The 12,627-nt window shown below is 41.9% G+C and overlaps 1 protein-coding gene across 1 annotated transcript in view; it reads right to left on the bottom strand.

Moving 5' to 3' along the window:
- DCBLD1 (discoidin, CUB and LCCL domain containing 1) overlaps positions 1-11,798 on the bottom strand; it is a 77,833-nt gene extending 66,035 nt beyond the window's left edge. The window contains exon 1 of the mRNA XM_042783028.1: positions 11,696-11,798. Within this exon, the coding sequence (XP_042638962.1) occupies positions 11,696-11,798 (103 nt within the window). The remainder of the gene's footprint in view (positions 1-11,695) is intronic.
- Positions 11,799-12,627: the final 829 nt, after the last annotated feature.

Raw genomic sequence — 12,627 nt, 5'->3', positions numbered from 1 at the left:
TGGTAACCAACAAAAAAAATTTCCTTCCATATATAAACATTTCCTTGACTTTATACATTCTCTGATTGCTTAATTTTCATGACAAATATTCATGATGGATGCTATTATTAGTTTCCTTTTTTAAATTTGATTATGAAATATTTCATATCCATATACATATATAAGGAATAATGATCTCAAAAATACAATTATCCACCCAATGGCTTATAAAATAAAACATTTCCCATGCAGCACAAAGTCTACCATACCTTTTCTTCATTCCTTGTTCCTTTTATCCCTATGCTATGTGTGAAGCAGTTGAGGCTCAGACTGGTTGAGAACTCAGCTCAGGGGACTAAGCTGAGATCTAAACCTACCTGTCTGATTCTAGAACCATGGAGTTCATTGACTATGCTCTAAGGCCACCATGACAATGTCACCTTTCTTGGAAGTGAGGAAATAGAGAGACTTAAGACATCGCCCTAGATCTCACTACTGATGAGAGACACACTGGTATTAAAACCGAAACTATATTTATTTATTTATTGTCCTACCCTTTTTCTCTCAAAATCAGTACAAGAAAAATTGCCATATTTAATTGTGTTTATTGTAGGAATTGTGATATGGGAAATGCTATCACCCTCCCTTTTTAATTATTGAAGTATTCTTCACTTATTAGGGGGCAGTGGTGGTTCAGTGGTAATTCCCTGCAGTGGTCACACAGAACTCACAGATTATGGGTTTAATTAGGGAAGCAACAGGCTAAAATTCAGTTTAGGAATGTGCTCAGAATAAAATTCTTCCGTCAGGGCAGTCTCCCCTCCGCTGTGCCCTTAGACACGCCTCTCTGGCCCTTGGCCTCTCGGCCTGGCCTTTGCCTCTGTGGGCCAGGTAAGCCTGTCCAGTGCCTGTTGGTTTCAATGCCACCGTCTCTCAGCCGAGCATCTTTCTCTACCTGGTGACTCTCACAGCTGGGCGTCTCTCTCAGCCTGGCTTCTCTCTCTCTCTCTCTCTCTCTCTCTCTCAGCCAGTACTGAGATTCTTCCCCCTGCCTCAAGGAGGCCTCATTTTAAGCCTGGCAGAATGGCAAAATTAGCCAGTCCCAACATCAGAATTCTACACACCTGAGAGAGAGAGTGAACTTTTCCAGAAGATTACTTCATGCCACACCAACAGAAATACCCCAGGTGGATGATTTTAATGATCAGGAGTTTAAAAGCAGCTACTCAAAGTAATCTGGTAGGAGTTACAAAGACTATGGCTAGAAAACCCATACCATGTAATTTACTACACTGCATTTACAAAGTTTATGTAACGTTTCACAGTCCTGAAAATTATATTGCCTTTGCACATCTGTATTCTACACAGCTGATTTTATTGTAATGCAATGAAAAGAAATGGTTAGCTACTAGTTGGAATTTGGGGAAAAAAATTAATTTTTCTGTGGCAAGCAGGATCACATCTAAAGGAAACAAAAGATTTATTAATTTAAAATTTTAATGCATAAGTAACCCCCTGAAATTGGGTTTCTCCAAGACCTTTCCTATAACTTATTTTCCTCTAGACAGGAGCTTACAATGTGCTTCTAGAAGACGAGAGACAGGAGACCACTCTAAGGCATTTGTAACTGCAGGACCTGGACGTCCGTCCCACTTGGACAAATGATTCTATATGAATCTCAGTTCTCTCAACAGCACTCAGAATTGTTGTGATTAAATCCAATGGGAAAAATACTTGATAAAAGTGAAATAAATCTGAAGATTTAGTTTTAAAAATTCATTTACAAAAAGAAATATGACTAAACAGCCTACAATCAATGGCTACTTATTCAATCTATTAAGTGAGAGGTTGGTGGGGAGTAGTTTTACCAAGCAAGAGGCTATCATCCTAGAGACTACTTGCAGGTCAAAAGGTGAAGGGGCCAGGCTGTCACCTCCTGAAGTCACTAAGCAATCTTAGCATCATTAAAAGTGAGGCAATAAATAATAATAATGATAAATGCATCCTAACGTGATATAATTATGTTCCCGGGTGGGGCAAGTGTTCTGCAATTGGCTACTAACCTAAAGGTTGGTAGTTCAAACCCACCCAGTGGGTGGGCCTAGAGATCTGCTTCCATAAATATTACAGACAAGAAAACCTTATGGAACATTTCTAGTCTTTAACACATAGGATTGCCATGAGTCAGCATTAATTTAATAGCAATGGGTTTAATGTGATACATTTAGAAGTATGCCACATCTTTAAGGCACTTCTATCAAAAACACTTTGTCTTAATCTAATTAAGCCTTTAGCTCTATCTTCTAAGTTTACAGAAATAAATAGAGTAGGTAGTACACCAAGTAAGAGACATCCCACCCTGAAGCAGTCAGTCAAATTTAGGGTGTGAACCATGTCACAAGACACCTGAATCTGGTTTCCTTCCAGGAAAGGAGCATGTATGTCGCAGACAGTGCTAGATGAAAAGTGACTTAGACACAGTAACTAAATGCAATGTGTAAACCTTGTTGGGATCCTTGTTTTCACAAAACAATGGTATGTTTGGGATGATCTGAATATGGCTTCAGTATTTAGTGGGTATCAAGGAATGACTCTTAATATCTTAGGTATGCTCATGGTATTGTGGTTTTATAAGAAAATGACCTTACAGCAGCAAATGAAAAATTTAGGGAAGAAATGTCATGAATTCTTTAATATATTTCAAGTATCTCAGAGGGAAAACAGTAACTGTTAAGATCTTAGAGCTCTGGTAGCACAGTGCCTAAGGCACTTGACTGCTAACCAGAGGGCTGGCGGTTCAAACCCACCAGCCACTCCTCGGAAGGAAGGTTGGGCATTCCTACTTCTGTAGTGATACTGCCTCGGAAACCCAAGGAGGGGTCGCTATGAGTCGGGGCCGACTCAATGGCAAACAACAACAACAATACAGATAGCAACTGTAGCCAAGAGAAGGAAGAAGGAAAAGAAGAAAGGGAAGTAAAAAGAATTTCCGACCAAAAGTCAAGGATCTTGAAAATTTTTAGATGCTTCTGAGCTAGCAGCAACAGCAAGTATAGGGACATTTCTCTACCTGTTAGGTGGACTCCTGTTCTGGTTACCTGGTACTGCTCTGACAAGACTATACCACAAATGGGATGGCTTTAACAAACAGGAGTTTATTCTCTTACAATATGGAGGCTTTAAGTCCACGTTCAAAGTGCCAGGCTCTTGGGGCTGGGTGAAAGCCCCTTCAACCTTGGGCTTTAGCTCTTCCTCCTGCAACCAGCCCACTGGTGCTAGAGGCTTTTCTTCTCTCAGACAGCTGCTGGTTGCTGAAGCTGACAAGCCCAAGGTTGCCAAGTAAAAAGGCACAGTCCCAATGTTACCAAACCACATGGTAGGCCATTGATTCAAGTCCATTGTAAGTTCCAAGGTCAGCAGAGCATGGCAGGCTGCCAAACAATGACACAGCTACATGCAGGGTTCAAGCATGCCATATGCTAGAGACCATTCCCAAAGCTGTTTCTTATATACAGGAAGCAGACCACATACCCAAAGCAGCTACTCAGCTGCTCCAATAGATTCCACCATGGAGTTAATTATCAATCTCACCATGAGGAATAACTAACATTCAGCTGCCCAGCCACTCAACCAGGCCCAGCCAAGCTGACACACAAACTTCACCACCACAACTCCTATTTTAGTCTCCTGGCAATGCAGGAACTTTTCAGAGGCAGAAAAAGGAAAAAAGAACAATTTTGGTTCAGATAATTCTCAAAATAACAAAGCTCCATTCTGAAATCCTTGGAGTAGGAGGAATTCAATAAATGGATCTCATGTTTTAGTGGTCCCATAGGCTATTAAGTCTGAAAAATATCTTTCTTTGGGCTGAAGTGAACCACATTTCAATATAACACAAATTTCCTCTTTTAAAAAGTAATAAAGAGGCTCAATTAAATTCACTCAGCCATTTAAAAATTAGGTAACAGACATGAGAGATGTTTACCTGTTTTCCCTGTAGGAAATTTTATGCACTGGCAATTCCAATTTAACTGGTCTTCATAACTTTTAATATTCTTTTGCCTTGTTCTTTGTCAGGAATAAAAATGAAATGAATTTTTACCTTTCTGAAGAATAAAATACTCCATAAAAATCATTTATACTCAGCCTTCAGGCTTGTGTCCTAAACACACTCAATCACAAAATGGAGCCATATAGTACTAAACGCCAAAGTCTTTTAATTTTGTGATGAAAGGAAAGGAAAAAAAAAAAAAAGGCTGTGTTCTTTTTCCTTCCAGTAAGATGTATATATGTTGGACACAGAAAACTAAAGGCTACATTAGTGGTTATAATTTGAATTGGAAAAATGCTCAATATGAAGGTTCTCAGTATAGATACAATTCAAATAGTCTAATTATTGACAAGGGTGACCCCTTAAGTAGAAATTAAGAATATCATCCAAGAATGATCAAGAAATATACCCTACTTTTCTGATAGTTAAGGAGCTCAGGTGGTGGAGTCCTTAAGGCATTGACTGCTAACCAGAAGGCTGGCAGTTCAAACCCACCAGCCACTCCACGAAAGGAAGACTGGGCAATCTACTTCTGTAAAGATTTACTGCCTCAGAAACCCAAAGGGGATCACTGTGAGTAGGAATTGACTAGATGGCAGTGAGTTTTTTTTTTTTTTTTCCCCCTGACAGTATGTTTAAAAATAAACTTCTATACTTTTCTTTCAAATAAAGTTGAATAAGGTAATTAACTCTGACTTCATAAGCAAGGAAGAGTTACTTGAATCACACAGAAGGCAAGAACCTTAGCAAGACTTCTAGCTGATCTAAATTGGCTAAGACAGAAATTCTTCTTTTCCAATGGTTATTTCTCTCTAGGGATAAATGATTTGAAAATAAGTCTAAAGTCTAATTCTAAAAATAAATAGCTAACCAGAATAGCATATGGGGAATGATTAAATTAATGATGATTGGTCCACAGTGAAAGAGCCCTGGTGGTGCAGAGTTTAAGAGCTTAGCTGGTAACCAAAAGGTCAGGGGTTAGCCACCAGTGCTCCACAGGAGAAAGATATGGCAGTTTGCTTCCATAAAGATTACAGCCTTGGAAACACAGTGGGGCAGTTCTACTCTGTCCTATGGGTTGGTATGAGTCAGAATTAACTCTACGGCAACAAGTTTGATTACAGGTCGATAATGGGATATTATATAGAACTTGAAAAAAAAAATATTTTTTCCAAGTAGGCAAAAAGCTTTTAATGTTATGTTAAGTTGAATAAAAAAGTATACACAAACTAGGTGGTAGAACAAGTAACTATGTATTAGATTTACTTTTTATGTCTTATATGTATCTTATAAATATAATTTTGTGACTACTAAAAAACAAATAGTAGACAGTAGACAGTACATACATATGTGTGCATATTATATATAAGATTTACATATCCAAAATGTCCTTAGTGGGTATCTGTGTAACATGTTCTTTGCAGGATTATGAAACAAGAGTACAATGTTATTTATCAATACTCAACTTTATTCCATAATTGTCCTACGTTGTAAGCATTAGGGAAGATCTTGGTAAAACAGTTCAGAAAAGATTCATCTTAAAAGAAATTTATATGTTTTAGACAAAGCTCCAGCATGCATATATATATATATATACATATATATATGAGCCAAACTCACTGCCATTGAGTTGATTCTGAGTCATGTTGTGTTGTTCTATGCCGCTGAGTCAGACCAGACTCATAGCAACCCCTCCTTGGGTTTCCAAGTGGGTATCACTATGGAAGTAGATTGCCCAACCTTCCTTCCAAGGAATGGCTGGTGGATTTGAACTGCCAGCCTCCTGTTTAGCAGTCAAGTGCCTTAAGCACTATGCCACCAGAGCTCCCTATGCTACCAGAGCTCCCATTCCAAATCACAGTGACCCTTTTTGGGTTTCCAAGGTGGTAAATCTTTACAAAAGTAGATTGCCTAATCCTCCTTCCACGGAGAGGCTGGTAGGTTTGAACCTGCAATCTTCTGGTTAGCAGTCAAATGCCTTAGGCACTATACCACTAGAGCTCCTTGTATATATACATATATATGTACCCCATAGTCTAAATTGTTTTAAAAAAAAAATCTGAAATTTTGGCAATGGTTTTCCTTTCACCCTAAATGCCAGAACTAAACCAGGATGGGTTTGTCTATTTGAGATTGTATTTTCAGACTGTCTACTTATAAACAACAGTTGGATTAGACACATAGCTTCAATACTTTGCCTTGTCCAGGTTTTCACTCTCAACCAGACCCTGCTCTGAATCTTTACTGGAGCAGGAGCTGTGTTTTCAGAGCCCGCTCCCTCCATCGCCACCAAGCACCTAACCCTTCTCTACCACCCATCCTCTACTGAGCATCTTTTATATGCTGGCCACTGTTTGAGGCACCAAATCCCTTATGGATCTAGTAGACAGGCAACAGCTGAATTCAATAAAAGTGTAAACTATACACTCTTTTGGAAGAGGGCAAAGCCTACAGAGAAAACTTAAAGCAGGGAAGGAAAACAGAGTTTTGGGGATGATGAGAGGGTTACCATTTTAAATAGGTGGTTAGGAAAGTTCTCCCCAAGGATGAGGCTTCAGAACAAGACTGAAGGAAGAAAGAACCATGTGGATATTTGGGTAGGACTTACAGGCAGAGGGAACAGCATGTGCAAAGGCTCTGAGTTGGAAAGGCACCTGACATTTTTCAGAAATAGCAAGAAAGCAAGTATGGCTGGACAGGTGTGAGAATGGGGGGGAGCAGTAAGGCATGAGGTCACAGAGGCAAGGGGGTGAGGAGACACAAGGAAGGCAAAACAAGGGCCCCAGTATTATCAAATTAATAGTAATGAATAGTAAGATAACTAACATCTATGGAGGTCTTGCCATATGCTAAGGGCAATGCCATGGAGGTTATGTGCATTATCTCCTTAATAAAGAAAAGCAACCAATTGATCTAATATGTATAGAGTTGACTTCATACTTTATACTTTGACTTTATACATAGTAGTAGTTTCAAAACTCTACTGGGGTTATCTTCTGGAATAAATTTTTTGCCTTAACATGACTAAAACCTTCACTAAATACTGCAATTAACTTAATTTCTCCACACATTTTAAAAATAAAATATAATTCCTCCTAAATGACAGAGGGATGTCTTGCTTATTTCCAAGATGTGGATTTTCATGTGGTTTCCAAGTCTGTTTCAGCACCAGCAGGTTAAAGTGTTCAACTTATGAAATGAAAAGCTACTAAGCACAGTTTAAGACTTTATTTAGACTTCAATTCCTGCTTTAACGTCACTCTTTGATTTGTTGAATGGCTCCTTTAGCATACTTCTTTTTTTATTTTTTTCAGGAAGATATGGTTATAACTTAATGTTTCTGAGTGCTACAGATGATGTCTACTAGGGCCCAAAGATGTGGTCCATACTGCTCTGCTGCGGTGTTCCCTTCTTTTCACTGCACTTTCATTTAAAAAACATCCTTACATATAGCAATGAGCACGCCAAGGGAGCTGGTCTTCTTAAACAAAATCAGTGAGTAGAAGCAATAGATGTGCCTTAATAAAGAACTTCAGTAGACTATTGCTTACTCTCAACTAATTAGGGAACAATTAGAAAATATCTCCTAAATACAAAGAGACTGTTCAGTTCAACTGAAGAAATATTTATTGAGCACCTTTGTAAGGTGCTACGAAAAAAAGGATGACAGTCCCAGTTGCTGCCTTCAGGCACTTACGGCCTACCTAGCCCAATTTCTACAGAATTGACCACAGGAGTCAATTCTGACTCCTACAGCCTACAGGGATAGGCAAATCTCAGACTTTATCTGGACACATGAAATGAGGGAACGTTTGGGGCAAATGAATATACCAATGCAGAAGGTACCAGAACAAACTGACACTTACTCTTTACAAAGCCACTAACCCCAAACAGCAGATATCATCTCATTCCATTTCTAACCAAATATAAATTCATAATGGTTTGGTTTTCTGAGGTGGTATCTCTATGGAAGTAGATTGCCCAATCTTCCTTCCTAGGAGTGGCTGGTGGGTTTGAATCGCCAGCCTTCTGGTTAGCGATCAAATAAATGCCTTAGGCACAACACCACCAGAACTCCCAATAACCTGTGTAGTGGTAACAAATCAGTTGAGTAGAGTTTTTAAAGCAATTTTCAAATATTTAGTATCTGAACCTATGCTTAAATGTTTCCTCTAAGCATAGGTTTTCTCTAAAAAAAAGTCATTTTTATTCTTCCCTACTACTTAAAACACAATGAGGCAATCTGTTCTGTAATTAATATCAATTTTCAAATCTTTTGGTCTGAATGAAGTCTTAAACTGTGCTGAGTAGATTTTCATTTCATAAGAGAGATTTAGAGATTTTTAGTTAGACAGGAACATAACATAAATTTGTCTCATGAATTAAGGGTATTTTACTCTACAAACCTTATATTAAGATGATAAGGCTATTCAAAATTTAAGTCCATGGGTTTATACAAAGAAAGTGAAAACTAACAATCAAAGGCATGTGACATTATGTAAGGTGGAAACTCATGTTGAAATAATCTCTGTAAATATCTAAATTTAGTTAAGTGGATCCTGAAGAACATGGCACAAGAGGGAGCTGGAATTAGCTCAAACTTCTGACTATCCCTAGGGCCTGGGGCCTGGCAGGCTATGAACACAGGAAGGAGTGGACATTTTTTTTTTTCTAAATTGAACAAAAGTTCCATATAGGCAAAGCAGCAGCCCTACAAAGAACCAGTATTGCTTCAAAGGGTCATCAGACACCAACTGACATAAATATTTAAAATAATTTCACTGACCAAGCTTATAAATATTTAGATTAAATTATGACATTTGTTTCTTGAAATATGACACAATGAATAAGACCTTAATATTAAATTGTCTATAACACAGATGATAGCACTTCAGCACAACCCTAACATTTTAAAAGGTTTCCACTGTCTCAAAGCTGACTAGAATCAGAATTATCTAGGGGAAATTTTTTAAAGTGTATATTCCCAGGTACTGATAGAAATTCAGATTCAAAATATGGGGCTGGGGCTTAATAAAGCTTCTAGGGAGAGCAGGAATCAGACATGTTGGAAGCCTGGAAGCACCACACTAAGCTGACTCCAAGAACAATGAAGGCAAATGCCCTCAACAGTATTTCCTTCTCAGCCAAAACAGACTATTTGATTTACTGCCTCGGAAACCCAAAGGGGGTTGCCATGAGTCAGAATCAACTTGATGACAGTGGGTTTGGTTGGTTTTGGTTCTCTTCTAAAGGACCCGTGGTAGCACAGTGGTTAAGCGCTCAGCTGCAAACTAAAAGGTCAATGGTTTGAACCCCTGCTCCCTGGGAGAAAGATGTGGCAGTCTGCTTCCATAGATTACAGCCTTGGGAACCCTATGGGCAATTCTACTCTCTCCTACAGGGCACCTGTGAGTTGGAATTGACTTGACCACAATGAGTTTTGGCCCTCTTGTTAACATGGAGAGCACTAAAATCATTTATACCTACCACTCAAATATGCCACTATATATTTCAAGACTTAAAATAGGTTTGCATGCTGAAATTTATGAAAACTTGAAAAAATAAGTGACCAAGTACTAATTAGGAAAATCACAGATGTGGGATATAGTGGAAAACAAAAAAAAAAAGAAGAAAGAAAGAAAGAAAACTTTGATTATGCCTCTTTACTTAGGAAGTATTGGTGCTGGAGTTCCTAGGTGATTTTTTTTTTCAATAAATGTCCCAAATCTAAGTTTACTTTTTGTGTGCATGACTGAATACTTACTCTTTTACTGGATCCTTTAACATCCTACGCCTCTTTGTTTCACAGAAATGCAAATGGCAATATTTTTTTCCATTGGTCAATTGCAATGCAGTCTCAAATTTGAAGCTCAGTAAGAATCTGAACAAGCCATTACACTTGTTCCCAGGAAACTGCCCTACAAAGCACCCATTAACAACTTCATTTGGAAAAATGGGTGACAGTCTTGGCCAGATTAGTACAAGGGACACACTGTTGGATTGATTCATTGATGTACAGCATTAAAGCTGCACCTTCAAACAGTGATTCAAGATGTTTTTCTAGAAATGCTTAAAACACTCATTATCAAAATTATACATATTTATTAAAATCATACATATTTACTAAAATTTTACGATATGCTTAGTATCTTGCTGCAGTGACTCCAGTAAAACAAATTTAGTTATTTTTACAAATCAGCATGAAAGTAAACTTGGGAAGTACTATCAAAATCTTGACTACCAATGTTCCAGACTGGGTATGGATACATGGCTCAGGGAAAAAAGGCCAGCATTTGGCTTAGTTCTGGTGGTTTAAACCCACCAGCCACTCCTCAGAAGGAAGGTTGGGCAATCTACTTCCGTAGTGATACTGCCTCAGAAACCCAAGGAGGGGTCACTACCAGTAGGGTCCGACCCGAGGGCACATAACAACAACAACAACAAACCTAGACAACAATGGGTGGGATTGGGTGGGGGGAGAAGGAGCTGTCAAATTTTCTGGATAGTCTTACCTCCATTCAAAAACCTCAGTTGTATAATGGGCAGAAGCAGGGGATGTGAGAAAAACAAATGAAAAAATTCCACAAAAAGCTGTCCCTTGCTGTCCAATAACGCTTCTCTATGGCCTTTGCTCTCTTTTTGTTTGAATTAAAAAGAATGAATTAACCAGGATTAATGAAGGAGAGCCACCTGTTGTTGTTAGTTGCTGTTGAGTTGGTGTCCACTCATGGTGACCCCAAATGTGCAGAGTAGAACTGCTCCATAGGGTTTTCAAGGTTCACCAGGCCTTACTTCCGACACATTTCTGGGTGGGTTTGAACCACCAACTTTTCTGCTAACACTCAAGGCTTAACCGTTTGCCCCACTCTGGGCACCAAGAATCACTTATGCTGATAAAACGATTAACTACTCAGTGGACACATGGAGAGTACACTTGTTTGTGGATTAATTAGGTCCGACTCAAAGCCAAGTACTAGGTCCAGAGAAAAACCAGTCTGGTTGGGAGTCAACTTGCTCAAATGCCTAAGAAGATTCCCAGCCACATGATTCCAACTTGGGACGTAATCAAGATTCTTGTGAGGCGGCGGCGGCGGCGGCGGCGGCACTATCTGACCGCCTGCTTCAAAGGCCGACTTCGGAAAACATTACCAACCATTCCCGCACCAGAAGACGCACATGCTAGGTAGGAGTCCAATGCCGCGTAGGAAGGAGAAGGCGACAAGGAGGGCCCGGCCGCCAAACTCAACAGTTTTGTCAAAAGGAAGCTTCAAAGAACCGCTCCCCGAGCACGACTCTTCCCTAAGGCGGCCTGGCTGGCAATTTTCGACCCCTGGGCCCTGTCAATGCTCCCGGGGTCGGCAGTCAGGAAGTCGGGAAACTCTGAGCTGGGCTGGGGCCGCCGCAGAGATAAAGTGGGGCGGCGCCAACTTAATTGTTTATTCCCGGGGAGGGGGCAGTCTGGTGGGAGAACGATTCAGAATGCAGTAACTCAGCCCCGACACGCCAGCGGGCAGAGCAAGTCCACGGCGGCCAGCCAGACGCGGCGAGGTGCAGGCGGCAAGTCCCACTTCCTCCCCGCGCGTCCCTCCAGGCCCGGCCCGCCGGCTGCCCGCCCGGGCGCCCACAATCCGGGGTCCCGCCTCCATCCCGACGCGCTCCACTCACCCAGTCCCTCCGCCTGCAGCCGGAGCGGGGCGGAGATCGCGAGCAGCAGCGTCAGGAGGCCGGGTCCGGGAGCCCCCGCCCGCGCCCGGCCGCCAGGCACCATGGCCCCGCCGCGCGCCAGCTTTGCAGGCTTGGCCTCCCCTCCGTGGGCCCCGCGCCACCGCTGCCGCAACCGGGCCGCCTCCTCAGCAGCCGAGCGAGGCGCCGGGATGGGGCGCAGCAACTGCCCCGCAAAGAATCCCATTGGGGCGGCCCTGGGCCCAGCCCGGCGGGGGCGTCTCCCGCCCCGCCCCGCCCCGAACCGGCCAGGCGCGCGCGCCAGCCCCCAGAGGAGGAAGTCGCGCTCCCCGGCTGTAGCAAAGAGGCCGGAGGCGCGTCGCTAGCAGCTCCGGGTCTTCTCTGGGTATCTGGTGCTCCCAGCGTCATTCCTTCCTTGCCTTCCTCCCGGTAACACACGTGAACCTGGGAGCCGGGACACCTGGCTGTGAGACCTGCCCCAATAGTGCGGTGCCGGGTCCTCCCCTGAGAGCCTGAGCGCTGTGGGCGCCCCATACAGGCTGCTTTCCTCCAGGGCTTTGCCAACCTGGCAGAGGGGGTCGTTCAAGAGGTATTTTCAGGGGGACTCGAAGTATTTTGATGATCGGATGATGGCAGTGACAAGACCCAATCAAGTACCTTGTTCATTCATTCATTCGTTCGTTATTTTCACCAGTGTACCTGCCAAGCGCAGTGCTAAACCCTTGTGGCATTTGCAGACGTTCAAAATAATCGGTAACGGTAAATGAAGGGTGCCGTTGGAGCACAGCCCAGGAGATCTAATCAGTGGAGGGGAGGAATTAGGCAGGGAAGGCCTCACTTAGAAAGTGGCACCTAAGCTGAGACCTTTTTATTGGGGGTGGGGGGAAGGCTTGGGGAAACGGAAGGAGAGCAAA

The sequence above is a fragment of the Orycteropus afer genome, unplaced genomic scaffold (genome assembly GCF_000298275.1).
Source record: "Orycteropus afer afer isolate SDZICR_OR568_19922 unplaced genomic scaffold, OryAfe1.0 scaffold00596, whole genome shotgun sequence".
NCBI classification, from domain to species: Eukaryota; Metazoa; Chordata; class Mammalia; order Tubulidentata; family Orycteropodidae; genus Orycteropus; species Orycteropus afer.
Note: the sequence above shows the minus strand (reverse complement) of the source record. Positions and strands in the feature narration are given on the sequence as shown.